At 33.2% G+C, this 15272-nt stretch overlaps 1 protein-coding gene across 10 annotated transcripts in view; it reads right to left on the reverse strand.

Moving 5' to 3' along the window:
* The window catches only part of PCDH9 (protocadherin 9), a 956768-nt gene that overhangs the window by 686093 nt on the left and 255403 nt on the right, over positions 1-15272 (reverse strand). For 3 of the 10 annotated variants that reach the window (XM_065533312.2, XM_045377237.3, XM_045377235.3), the window contains exon 3: positions 13519-13572. The exons of the other annotated variants lie outside the window; for them this stretch is intronic. In XM_065533312.2, coding sequence (XP_065389384.1) covers positions 13519-13572 — 54 coding nt within the window. The remainder of the gene's footprint in view (positions 1-13518; positions 13573-15272) is intronic. 10 annotated transcript variants of the gene reach the window in all.

A 15272-nucleotide genomic window follows, 5' to 3' on the forward strand; every position in this document is an offset into this window, starting at 1 on the left:
ATCACTGAAATATTACAGGAAAAGGCAAAGTGCCAAAATCAAACATTAGATTATTGTACTATGAAGAGAGAAGCAAAACATTGTATAAATTCCCAAATTACACCTTGGCTCTTAAGTACAATCTCTTTTCTAGCATTTCATATTTGCTCTTTGGTTTATTTCTTTTTCATAATTGAATATCTAGGAGTTGGGTTCCAATGGGAATCTAATTAAATTTTTAAAATCACTACTTTGAAATTGTTAATGATTTCCTTACTAAGTGCACCACGTTGATAGACTTTGATTTTTATCATTGGTGTTAGCACTTCTTAAAATTCGTCCCCTTTTCCACTAATAATGCAGAGATATGTGATATAATATTCAAATAATCTTATAAATACATGTGTTAGGCAAAAGTGACAAAGATAGGACCAGCATCTTTACGTGAACACTCCAAATATTCATTATTCTTCTTTTGGGATATAACAAAAAACAAAATTTAATGAGTCAATGTACAATGGACATATGAGTTTATCAATCTAAAAGCAGAGAAATTTGTATGTTTCTGACCTTGTGTATAGCAACAATTTTGATAATGCAAATTTTTTATATTTTTTGTGGAAATTGGTGTAATATGTTAGATGATCTCTTAGGGTAAGTTTATGTGTCAAGTAACACATTAAAATTGTAATGTAATACATATTAAAACTACTAGCAATACTATGAGTAGTTTCCAGACTTAATAATAAAACAAATAATAAATTAGATCTATGTGGATAATCTATGAGTTCTCTAACTGCAAAACATAAATAAATAGTGCAAACTTAGCTGTTACCTATATTCAAAAAACCAAGTGTAACATGGATATCTTTATCGGTAACAGAGTAAGCATTATATAGATATGTAACAAAATATTATTCTCTATAACTTTTTGGAGAACAAAATGCTGTCTGATACATTTAAAGATTAGGCTCAAATGGAGTACTCCCTCTGTGCTTGTATTTGTTACTTCCTCTAAGACAAGGCTAAGCAAACCAGATAAAGACAGGCAAAACAAATCTAATGGTACTAGTAAACAACAACAAAAAAAACATTAGGGAAATGAATTGTAGTGATTGTACACTTTAGCACTGAGAGAGAAAGAAACTCTACCCCTATGACCCAAAGCTATTGCATTCCTTCTTGGCTTTGATCTACCAGGTCACTGTCAAATTCTCTACATTAGCTTTTTCACTTCAATGATTGCTTTAAGGTAACATGGACTTACTGTGTGCCTTTTATGACTCAATCTATTTATATCTCAATCTGTGAGCAGAAATCATCTATGAAATGCTCTCCTGGGCAAAATGTAATACATATTATATATATCATATATATATAATATATATATATTCAGGATTCTAACAAACCTTCAATTAAGGATTTTTTTTAAAATCTCTTGAGTCCTTTCTTGGCAAAATGTCTGTCAGAATGATAGACAAGATGCTGTTCTAGAAATATTCCTTCACTTATCTAGAACAAACACCTATACATAAATACTCTTTTAAAGTGAATGTGTGTGCTCAAGACTAATTCATGTTGTAATTTTTTTTGACTGAGAGATCTGGGGCACATGAAAATCCAAGAGCATTACCAAATTACACATTTTGTATCTGCCTAACAATTGTCAACTAAAAGTCTAAAATTATTAAATATATATATATATATTCATTTACTAGAGATAATGCATTAAATAATCACAGCCAGCAAGTTCTTGCACATTTTGGAGAAAAAAAATTTAAACATTTCTTTTTAGAAATGAATAAAGTATTTAAAAATTTTGACACTGCAAAATATCCTTACATGAAGAAAAATAACACACATTTTAAAATAAAATAATTATGTTATACAATGAATAAAATTTAAAACTCCAGCTTACCCATTACTGGACAATCTTAATTCTAAGTTCTACTTTAATCAATATGTGGAAACTGGAAACTTACATTATGTAAAATCTTCCTTAACCATTTCAGCCAGTGTAGCCCTTTATTGAACTATTATAGGAGCTTATTCTTTTAAAGAGCATAGTCAAATTAATCTCCTGATGTCAAAAGACACAGTGGCCGTTTCAACATCTGTTCTCGTTTCCTTCCTCCAGGCATTTCCCTTCCCCCAGGCTTTTCCCTTAATTTATCCAATTTTCATCTTTCCTAGCTAGCATTTCTGTGCCACTTTTTCTCACCACTCCATATGCTTAGGAAGTCTTCCAGATTACACTCATCAAGCTATTGCAGCTTCCTTTATATACCCCAAAAACAACCAGCTCAAATATTCCAAATGTGACCGTTTACAAGTCTCCTTTTCTTTTATTTATATTAAATTGTTTTTTTTTCCTCCATCAGGGCCATCACATCTTAGACCAGAAGTTTATTATTAATCGATTGCAGAAGTTTCCATAATTTATTTATTGTATTGCTTATGAATAAACGATTATGTTTAATCACAGCAACTCATTATGCCTTAATAACATCGTGAAGGTGATAACATTATTACCATATTAATAGAATAAGTTCTGATTATTTTTAATGTCAGCTATAGTAATTGCATTAAACAGAAGATAAAATATGTAAAAGTAGATGTAAATTCTTATGTAAAATATTATATATGTATTTCTTTAAAACATGCAAATCAATACCAAACCATATATTAAGCAAAAAAGCCAGAAATTCAAGGTCAAAGAATACTTTATATTTTTAAGAATTGAATTTAGGTCACCTTAATCTTTTTGAAATTGTTCTCAGTACTAATTTGTGACATACATGAAGAAATAGATGAATTTGCATGCCATATTTTAAAGAAATATGTATCATATATTTATTTGGCTCTTCTTATTTCTGGACATGGAGATTAGGTGTTTCAAGCCAGAGAGGGCCTGGTTCATCTCCCACCTCAGCAACTCAGTACACACAAACTCTTGGGCAAGCCCCTTGGGTTTCTGAGCTTCTATTTCCCTTTTCCAAATAGGGACACTACTGACTACCCCACCTACCAAACTTGTCGTTTGAGTTGTTTCAAGTATCAAATGAGGTAACATAAAACATGTTTATAAAAGATACCAAACTGAATAAGAAACAAGTGATGCAGTAGAAACTGTGGGTGACGAAAACAATTCCAAACTTTAAACCAGCTAAATGAAGGTGTGTATGTAAATTCTTTAGCATACTACTCTCTATGGTGTCTGTAATGATAGACCCTCAGTCAGGGCTGCCAATAAGGAGGATGATTTTAAGAAAATAGAACCATTTACTAGGAAATATTCAGATATATTTCCTTGAAAGGGTAGAAGTGACAAGAAAACCAGGTTTAGCAAAAAGCAGTAGAGAGGTTGAAACATTTCTTCAATTCATGTTTGCTACAAATTTCTATAATTCTATGATTTTAAGATGACATTTTGTTAGCTGCCTTCATAGTAAAGTAAAAACTATTCACAGTAATTTTTGCGCCTGAGCTCTTTTGATGAAGGGTCATGAGGGCATGACAGTGTTCATGGTTGCAGTGGCTCATCCAAAAGAATATTTAAAAATGAAGTCTACAGTGAAGAGGTGGGAGAATGAGACAAGGAATATGAAATAGAGAAGAAAATTGGAAAATCATTACAGGAGTTGTTAGTAACTTTGAATCAGGATATGTGAGCAAACAGAATGGAATGGCATCAAGCCAAATGAGTAAACTAAAAGCAGACCATAGCCTACCCCCATATATATGAATAAATAAATATATCAAATGAAAAATTCAGTGCTTAACTTGCAGATCAATGTAAAAGAAAAGGAACAAGGAAGGAGGACTATGCGAAGGTAGCTCCCAACTTGAAAATTGTGAAGTCAGGTTTAAAGAACCAAGGATACTATACTCTGTCAAATATAAGACAGATTCCAAGTTATATTAGAGAAAAAAATCACCTAAAATGGCAGAATGTATCTAAATCCTCATAATGGCAAAGAGAAGAAATAGTTCCTTTAGTCTTATATATGCATGCTCATTGACAGGTGGAATTATTTGTAGTAATATCAAATTAATCCAGTTGTTTAAAGCCACATTGTCCAACATTGTTGCTCTTCACCACATGTAGCTATTTAAATTTAAACTAATAAAAATTAAATAAAATTTGAAAGTTAGTTCCTCAATCACACTAGTCACATTTAGAGTACTCAGAAACTACCTGCAGCGATTGCACTGGCTAACGTACACATAGAACATTTCCATCATTGCAGAAAGTTCTTTAGGAGAGTCCTGTTTTAATGCAATACATTTTTTCCTAATATTGAGACATACATGCATATTTAATAAGTAACAAGTTTATCTAAAACCATAGATAAGCCCAATACAAGACTATAATAACACTGAATGCAAAATAACAACAAATAATACAAGTACAAAAAAATACAATATTTTTTCCTTAATAAATGCTATGCAAAAGTCTTTAAATCAGACTAAATATTTTGACATCCAAGGTTTAATTTGATCATTGTATTTTAACCTGTTAAACTCTACTATAGAATTTGCATTTACAGGATAATTAGAAGACTTGGGGTGGTTTAGATGGTCCTTCATTGAATCCTAGAAAATGATGCTATTACCCAAGTTATGTCATATACTGGTCTCTGTTTATTATTTTTGAAGCCCTGGAACCTAGCATGCATTTGGTTCATGTTTGTGGAATAAGGGAGTCTCTCATCCAGTTCTAACAGGAGATCATTCAGCATCTGCTTCAACACTTACATTGGCAAGAGATTTACCACCTCATAAGGGAAAGCATTCCATTTTTAGCAGTTCTGTTAGAAAGAAGTTACTTCATTACAGAAAATCCAAATTTACCTGCTTATATAACTTCCATTAATCTTATGTTTTGTCAGATAAAGTTTAAAAGAAGTTTATTTTTTTCCATGTAAAAGCTTTTTAAATACTTGCAGGTGACTATAACACTTTCCCCACCAACTATCCTTACATGGCTTTATTTCCAGACGCTTCTTTGTCATCTTCTAATTTTGCAATGTCTCTTAAAATGCAATGTCCAAAACATTACATTATCTTCCAGTTACACTGATCAGGGCAGAGAACTATGGGAATTACCCCCCATGGCTTCGTGCAGTATACTTCTATTAAAGTTGCCCAAGATTCCATTAGCTTGTCTTGGCATTCTCATCACAGCATGACTCATAGTCCACTTACAATCAACTAGGAGTTCCTACCTAAGTCTTTAAGATGAGTTGTTGTCAAATGATGACTCCTTCGACCTTGCTTCTTTTGTAGGTTTCTTGTATTAGAGTGGAGGACCTTATTTCATGCTGATGGCTCAGGTATATTGTTTCCATCAGTTAAAATTTTCTAAACTTTGATTCTGTCAATCATCTAATACATTTGCTATCAGTTCAACTGTGTGTTGCATGTAAATATGATAAGAGTAAGCTATCAAACATTAAAATCATTGTTAAAAAATAGTCCATGTACAAATACCCATATCACAACACCAGAAACCTCCTTCTAAGATGATACCCACATATTACCATGTTTGATTATTTATTATGTTTTAGGAGCCACATATATATGATCTTTAACTGTTATAACAACCATTTAGTGTGCTATTCACATTTTTTAGAAAAAGAAAGTAAAAATATGAATGACTTAATACCACTTAAGTAGAGCTAGAATTTCAATGGGGACCTTCTCAATCCACAGCCTGCCAGTTACCACAGAACACAAAGATTCCCTTTAAGTGTCACTGGAACCCTTTAGCTGTAACATGTCGAGCATATTCATCTATTTGTTTCCCTGAAATAGAAGAAAGACTGTCAAAAGCCATACTGGCATTGCTAATTTATTTCTTAGCATTTCAGTAAGTTGTCAATTCATTTTTTCAAAGTTAAAAATGAATTTTATTTGGTACTCTTGCTACTGTGAATACCTCTTAGTGATTTGATTTTTTTTAACGTTTGCAACACACCTAATTTTCAACCCATACTTTGTTATGAATCAGTGTTAAGTCCACTGATTTTTATTTCTTAGAATTCATCATTTAAGTCTTTTTGGAATTCAGAGCCTCAAAAAGTGAATGTTATATGTGGACATTTTCCATTTCAATATTGCCCATTGTTACATTCAGCAGCTTATATACTAATAATAAATTGAAATCACTACAGTCTAGAGCCTACAATTATGTTGATAGCATAATCCTGTCAGGTGAAAGAAAGTTTCAGTATTCTTGAATTTCAGTAGTACGATTGAGAAATCTCAATTTGACTTTCTTGCCCAGCACTTTCTGCATGAAACAGGATTATGTGCACCAATTAAATACCTCTCTTTCAAACCATTTTTTTCAATAACAAACAGTGATTGATTCACTTTATAGCATTTGTTACTCAAAATCTCAGTAACGTTTGTGCTTCAACCTAAAGCATTTAAAATGGGATTTTTTTATCAAAATTCCATTTTCACAGATATACACAGAATCAATTATAGAACCTAAATGTTTTCTTAATATCAGTTATGAGATTTTCTTGATATATAAATCTGAAGTGTGACATGTGTACACTCTCAAAGCATAATTAGCTGGTTTTTATTTTGGAGAGGGAAAGTTGAAAGCAAAAGTGCTTTCTGGAAAAATCACAAGTCTTAATCATATTAATAACAACTACATTTTAGGTCTTGGTTCTGTATCCAAAGTATGTGCATGTATGTGCATTTTAAGATATTATCTAGTTACAATTGTCCCTTTTTATGCAATTGTAAATACACTCTCAAAGAAGAAATGGAAAAACAAACATGCCTTAGACATTCTTGAAAAGGAAAACTAGATCATCTCACACGTAGGCAGGTTGTTCCAGGTTGATGCTTATTGAAACTGATTAGAATTTCAGAAAATCTAGTGGCATTACAACTAGAGATAGTGTGATGATTATTACTTTCACATAATTTTCACTGCAGAAGAACCTAAAAAATAATTTGTTGAAATATGTAGTATTATGTGGGTCTTCATATATACTGAGAATAACAAGTTATTGCTTTGGCAGCCCTTAAGAAAAAATTAGAGTTAAAGGTCTGGGTGGGGTGACTCAGGCTGCTAATCCCAGAATTTTGGGGGACCAAGGAGGGTGGATCACTTGAGGCCAGGAGTTCAAGACTAGCATAGGTAACATAGCGAGATCCCCATCTCTACAAAAAATAATAAATAATAAAAATCAGTCAAGTATAGTGATGCATGCATGTATCCTGACTACTGGGGAAGCTGAGATGAAAGGATTGCTTGAATCCAGGATTCATGCCACTGCACTCAAGACTAGGAGTGAGATCCTCTCTAAAAAAAGACAAAAAGGCAAAAAAGGAAAAAAAAAAAAAGGCTTAGCCCCCCCCATTCTCACACATACCCAGGATTTTTCTCCTTAGTTCTCACTCTGGATCCCTTCTCGATTTTGAGACTGATCCTAAGATTTTTAGAGGGCAGTAGGAGTGTTTCTGGCAGTGAAATCTGTTATTCCCCAATCCACTCCCCATTTCCATTATACATACAAGTCACTGAGGGCATCTGTTTATTTATTTATTTATTTAACAAAGGGCTAACCTGTATTGAATTCTTTTGTCTAGCCTATAATGATCAGTGTCAGAATTGCCGCCTATTCAGTCTAATTATTTGACCATCTTATCTATGCAGATCACTGTGCAATTGTGTCAGTCCTAGATATTGATTAAAGGGGGCCAAGTTGTGCAGATCTGTGGCCATGCATGAGCTCAGTTTTCTAACCACAGTTCTGCATATTTGAAGTCTGTTTGGACAAATTGTGTGTTTTTAGACTCTTCTGCCTTTTAAATGGCAGTATAATACTGTGGAATTGTCATCTAACACTCTGTACCATGGTTCACTCGTCTTCAGTGCTGAGAACAGTCAGGATATTTTCATAGATTACAATAATGTATATCACAAAGGATACACGATTGTGTTATTCACATGTGTAATCACCCATGGACTAACTAGAAATAACGGTGGTCTTATTATGCAAACAGCAGTCCATAATATGCAAATGAATATAAACAAAACCAAACACAAACCTCCAGAATAATGTTTACTGATGTATCCTTAAAAATCTCTTTTTTCAAAATCACATTTTCCTGTCTTCTCGAAAACATTAAATAACATCAAGGATGAATGCATGAAAAAGTTTATATTTTCTCCTTTGCATTTTTGAAAAGGAACCACAATATAATCTTATTCTGATTATTTGATTTATATTCTCCCAAGGCCATTACTGCCTCCTGGCATCATTATATGCTTGTGTAAGGTTTATATGGTGTCTCTTTTAATTGCTTAAACTGATCTATTCAATGACTGCAAATCTAATGCACACTGGAACAGGCAGCCCATAAATTCCATCCTTCAGAGGTGTCCTTGAACATGTGTTTGTCCTGATGAAGAGCAGAAACAAAACAAGAATAATGAAATGAAAGAAAGTCTTGTCAAATAATATATCCGAAAGAACTTAGAAGCCCAAAAGATATTTTAGTTAAAGAAATAAAAATAAATTAGTTCTTGCTGTTTCACATTTTTGTAAGGAATTAGTCTAATTACATTACAGTTAAGTCTTCGAGCTATTGTTAAACAATGGTGTACCATATGGAAAGATAATAATATTAGATCATTAAATATGATCTTACTATGATTAATGTTATTATAAATGTTGGTTTAGTATATAGCCTCCATCGAATATAAACATTCTTAACACCATGGAAGAAAATTAAGTTGGGCCATGATAACTGTTTGCATCTGAATCTTACATATACTGTTGCACACTGATTCTAGAAAGCTCCACCTGAATGTATTGCTAATACACACACACATACACACAGATTCATACTGCAACACAAGAAATCAAATTACTTACACAAGGTAATTTTTCTAGTTTTTAGAAATAGAATTACTGAAAGATACTCATAGCTACATTATCTTCTATGTTAAACAGAATAATTAATTGTGTTTTTCTACCAAATATACAAGAATAATTACAGACACAAATAGTAGTAGAAGAAGAGGATGAGATAATTATCATAAAACCGAGAAAAAAATTAATAACTTTCTCTTAAAATTATATTTTCTGCTTACCACCCTATTTTTTGATGGGCCTTTTCTTACCTTGCATTATAACCTACTATTATGTTCTGAAGAAGAACATGGCTTAAGTCATGCAAATTATGTGTTTTCAGTCATTCCTCTGCTTAATAAATGACTTTTGCTACTCTCCTCACCAAGCATATCCGTGATATTTTTAAATTCATTTTTCTCAAACCACTAGAGCATAGTTCACAATAAGTCCTGAAATAACTAATTTGTGGCCAAGCTATTGACATCTATGGCAGTTTCCACAAATATCCATCTGAAATCCTGCTTTGCTATCACATTTATTTTTTCACAAGGATGTTCTGACATAGCTCTCATCTCCATTACATTGATACAGCAACTCTGAAACTGGTTTTGGAAACTTCAGTCACTGCTAATTCTTATTGAAATTTTAACTCTATGACTCACATTTGTACTTGTCCTGCCTTTAAAACAATGAAATAAGATAAAGACATAAACTAAGTTAGATGACCAGTCACTTTATTTTCTTTGCCCATGCATTATATGGGCAAACACAAATTCATCTGGTATCAGATAAACAGCAAAGTTGCTTTAGAGACTTTCTTTCCTTCCCTGTTTTCCATTTAGTATATCCATCTTCCTTCCAGTCAGCACTCTGTAAAATATAACTGGATATAACCATACTCTGAAACTGCTACCTGGCTTCCTTTGAATTCAGGTCCTACTTCACTGAATTGTATTATCACTGGGAGAATTAGCTCTTTGAAGAGCTCCACATTTTGTTCTTCTTGTGGCTTCCCTACAACATAGTCCTTGGATCCAAATTCTCAGCAATCACCTTTTCTCCTAATTCGTACCAGCCATATACTAAACACTACCACGCCTTTTGAAATAATGCTTTAGTCCTTCAGAAATCTAAAGGCTCACTTTTATTTTTTTAATCCCTTGTAGTAATATAAGTTGATACAAGCAAGAACAAAAGCAAACTGTTAAAAACAAGATGCCCAAACATGGCTATTTAATTAAAAGAATGCTCATGAGACTAGATAGAACTCCACAGACAGCTAGGAAAGGAGGAGGAAAAGGCCAATAATGGAAGTCCTTAAAGAAAAAGGAAGAGGTGACAGAAAGTCTAGGCCAGAGTTTCAAAATACTTTGATCATGTACGTGAATCGGTTTAAAAAATAAAATGTGAAGATAAACCTGCTAATTATCTATTCATTTTTAATTATATCCATGTACTTTCATTGTTAGCTAACCTATCAAGGCATGATACAAACCTCGGGTGAAAGTCATCATTCATAACAGATGGACAGTTTAAATATCTGATTTCAAATAACTTTTACATTTTCAATTTTTTTGTATGACTTCTTATTGGATCAGATCATGTTAGTTTTTAAAAGGTATAATAAAACCTATTCTAAAACTTATTCTAAAACTAGAGGAGTCATTTTTCCCAAGGTTTGTTAGCATTTGCTTATATTATGTTTACTTTTGCACACTGTCCATTTGAAAACAAACACATCTCCACTTGCTGAGAATTTGTTTAGTTACAATGGAATAATAGGATTGCTATCTTGCTTAACAGGAGTATGGAAACTGGAAGCTGGAACATGATACATTACAGTGAAAGCAAATGTGTGATAAAGGATCCACTATATTCCATGTTAGAGCTCACCTACCCTTCCCTCAGCATACCTTACAAAGCTGCACGTGACCACAGTGACCTTCGTGATGGGGGTGAGTCTGTCTGTATTTTAAATACGAAAAGGTTACATTTATTTCTTATCTCCAAGAACAAAATGATATGAGAGTCTAATATATTCCACACACTACAATGCATCACCTCAACTACCTCTCAGGGAGTGTGCCCCCAACTTTGGAAGCTCCTGAGGTAATGGAGTAGTTGCGAAGTATTGTAGAGAAGAAAATTTCAGCTCTGTTTTCCCTGAGCTAACCCCATTTTCTCCCTGCCTCTCAAGTTACAACCCCTTTTCAGAGTCACTCTAAAGCCTACCTGGTTCAAGTTTCAGCTTTCAACTATAGTCTTGGAATGAGGAAGGATTGCCTCCATCTGTACAGAAGTTGGACTGGAAAAGAAGTAGTGAAGTGGGGAGATTATAGTCCAGAGTTGAGGGTGAGACCGTCCTGGCATCTCATTTTTAACTTCTGAAAGCATTTTCCCATACTACAGTTATGTATTAGTAATATTCTATAGAATTGTTTCTTGAGGTAATTTATGGGCAAATTGTTTGTGACCCAGTCTATGCGCCTAACTCCTTAAAGCACATTAAAGCATCTTTCTAGTTTCAAACAATTGAGCTTAATTACACATTTTAGAAACAAATCCCATTCATAAATGACAAGTTGCACATATACAGAACTTCAGTTCTTAGGCCAGCTGAGAGTTGAAAACAGCTTTACAGTGAAATTTTATATTGTGGAGTTTAATTGTGAGTGACGGAACATGCAGTACGATATGAACTATTCGCCTTTTCTGCAACAGTGTTATGACATAACCTGGTTTAAATAAGACAGTTTTAACCACATAGTAGTTAAATGACTTTTGATATGGCACTAATAAAAGCCTGTCTATGTTAGAGATGCTTAGGCTTTTACTCCTTTGTTTATTTTGAGAATATTAATCATTGTACTAAACTAATAAAAGAAAATTGTGGGTTTAAAGCTTCCATTAAAAAGTCCTTATCTTCACCATGAACTAGCATGATAAATGCCTAGAAAGCATCTCTGTCTATCCTAGTGGGATTTATCGTGAACAGAAGAGACACAGATAGGCCATGTCATAGAAAGCAGAAATATAAAGGACCTCAAATTAGTGAATTATAACAATCAGAATTACTTTTAATGCTGTTTGGAGAGATATCAATAAAATATGAATTATTTGGGAAGGAAGATACAATCCATTCTAATGACAAATTATCTCAATGGATTTTTTGTTAGGATAAGGACTAATAGTGGCTTCAACATTTACTCTGTGTTAGACATTGTCATAAATGCCTTATGCTTATGAGGGTATTTAAACTAAAAACCATCCCACTAGGTAGATAAGTATTATTGTTTCCATTTGATAGTGAGGAAGAGAAAAGCACAGACATGTTAAGTAATTCGCCAAGTGCACCCAGCTAGTGAAACAAAACACTATTAACAAAGCATGATTTTAAACACTTTGCTGATGTAGGATATCTGCTGTTCAGGAAGCTGAAAATCATTTCTGAGAAATTCAAAACATCGAGTCAATGCTAAACATTTTTTAGAGCAAAGAGAAGGTGGAACAGGGGACAAGGAGATGGAAGAATCCTTCAACAGTCATTATTGTATCATTAATGCTCTCATTCAGCAAAACTTTATTAAGTACCCACTGTGTGCCAGGAACCAGATAACTCGGTGCCAGAAATACAAAAGTAATGTACTTGACCTTGGGAAGGTCTCCGCATCATAGAAGAAATAGAAATAATTGCCATAAAATATGGTAACAGGCAATATATGTATACACTAACTGCTATAATATTATCCCCCTCCAAGAGGAACTTTACAATGAATGGAAAGTAACACACTTCTAAATAAAACTGTGGAAGAGCAATTCAGTAATCAGTGAGATACAGTTAATAACAGAAAACAGTCTATAAGAGGTGAATTTTGCTACATTTTTAAAGAAAGGATAAGAAGGTGAAATTGGTAGAGAAAAATAGGGCCTTCAAGAAAATATTTCTGTTGAAAGATAGGGCATGTACAAAGACAGGAGACAGTCCCTCTGTCCTTTGAGGAAAAAATTACACAAAGTGTCTGCTGCCTACTTTCTCCTGCAATCCATCTAACTGATATTCTTCAATTCTAAAATCCCCTCATTGGCAAATTATTTTTCAGTTGCATGCAATTATTTATTTTAGTTTTAAATATTGGAGGAAAAATATTTATTATTCATTTTAAATAATTAATAGAAATGTATAGAAGATATGGTAGTAGTCTATGTAACGTAGTCAATCTAAAGAACACACAAACTGGAGATGTATTTAAAGTTATACTGGGCACCTTTCATATGGGTATGGTTTGAGGATTATCTGAGCTTTGAGTTTCAAATTACTTTTCATAAATAAACTGTAGATCACCCTCCATAAGACAGATACCTTATTACCATACTTACAATATCTTACTGGAAGTAGCAGTTCCATAAACCTAACAAGGCTCAAGACCAATATGAACAACAGAATCAATATTTAGGCAAGGCAGGTAGTGCTAGGATCAGAACAAGTACCTTTAGCTGGAAGTCAGGGTAGATGGGAAAAACAGATACAAACTGTAATTTGTCATTTGTATGACCTGTATCTAGTTCAGGATATTACACTTTATCTGTAATCAAGTAAGAAAAAAAAAATGATAAATCTGATGTTTGGGAAAGTGCAGAGAGTTTATTTTACCTTTGTTTTTATCCATAGGACCATCTTTATTATCATGTTTTCATTGTTTAATTCCTGAGGATAAAGACAAAATAATAAAATCAGGCTTCTGGAATTGAAACTAATTTTACATTTTTTGTTTTCCATTTAAACACTAATGTTGAAAAGCAGACCACTGCTCCACATCCCAGTGATCCAAACACTTAGTCCATCATCTTTAAATGATTTTCCTTATTTACCAGAAACCTTTAACAGGTTTGGGTTGGGTCATTTTATTTCTCATTCTCTTAATGCATTATCTTTATAGTTCTTCCTTGGTGATATTAATAAATAATATTTTGCTCTTCTTGAATGGTACACCTTTATATATTTAGAATATATACCATCTATATGCTTGACATTTGGGGGATCTTGTCTAATTTTCATAGGAAGAAGAAAAATCTGGCTTGCAGGGTGTTTAGAGTACAGTGATGACAGACTTTATGCCAATTTCACAAGCATTGCAGCCTGAATCATAGGCTGTACTATAAACGGCAGCATATGGCTGGAGAGTCATAGCAGCAGGATAACGTGGTAGTGCCCAGATCACAGCTGTAGGCACACAAAGAAAGTTTTGATGCTGGTATCCATATCCCTCCTTCTCATCAACAACAAAAAGGATGACTACTTAAGATTCTGTTGTCTTAAAGGCTTTATTAAGTTATTGCCCAAGGTAGGAAAGGGATATTATTGTCTACATATGTTTGCCAGAATCATGCAGCTTCTCTATTCTGGCTTTCCTAGCAGGTGTCTCTTTAAGTACTTATTCTAAATGGAACACAACTGGGAGACATCAGAAAGGGCACTGTTGACAACTGTCATAGCAGGTTCCAGCTTGAATGGTAACTGAGCAGAAGGTCTCTCTCCAGAGTACTTCAGATCATTCTAATAGCAGCATCATTTCCACCAGGAACCCAGCTTCTACCAGAAAAGAGTGCTGGGAAATGGTGCTTCTGGTAAAATCTGATCTCCTCACTGGAATTGCTCTATCCCACCAGATTTCGTATGGAAAACAGCTATGAGGCAATTAAAAGAATGCTGATTTTAAAGGCAAAAATGTAGTATTTAGAGGAAGTACATAGTGCAGACGGATGTTAATAATGTTAACTGAAAATTTGCTAAATAGTTTTTCTTACCTGTTTTATATCCTTTAAAATACTTTAAAGCCTTTCATAAGTGAAAAGAAACACTAAAATTTTCAACTGTTTAATTAGACATGGTAAAGATTAATTTACCAGATAATAGAAATTATGTTTTCAATGTATAGTTTCAGGTTATTGATAGTTTGTTATCATCTTTAATTATAATTTTTGTTAGTTTGGAGTTTTGTTGTTGCTGTTATTGTTGCTGTCACTGACCGTAAGAAAATAGGAGAATTATGTTCAGATGCTGAAATTCAGGAGCCAATTTAAATGATAATTTTCAGATAGATCTTGTAAGGTATTTAGGGTGAAGTAACTCTGCAAACTAAAATTGAAAAAAAAAAAAAAAACACTGCTTTTTCTCCTTGCTTACTATTACCCATCTGCAAAATAAAAGCAATTGCAATTTCTGCATGACTGCAAGAAAAATAGATACTATTCATTAGTGTGCTATTTTACAAGTTTCTTAAAGGTACCTATTGTGCAGATATATGTGTTTAAAATGTAAAATTTATTATGAGAGATTCACATATGTTCCTATTTCAGTTCTTCTACATAGGCTACCAAATACAATTATTCAGACTTCTTTTGTAG

Source organism: Macaca fascicularis, chromosome 17, assembly GCF_037993035.2.
Source record: "Macaca fascicularis isolate 582-1 chromosome 17, T2T-MFA8v1.1".
Lineage (NCBI taxonomy): Eukaryota > Metazoa > Chordata > Mammalia > Primates > Cercopithecidae > Macaca > Macaca fascicularis.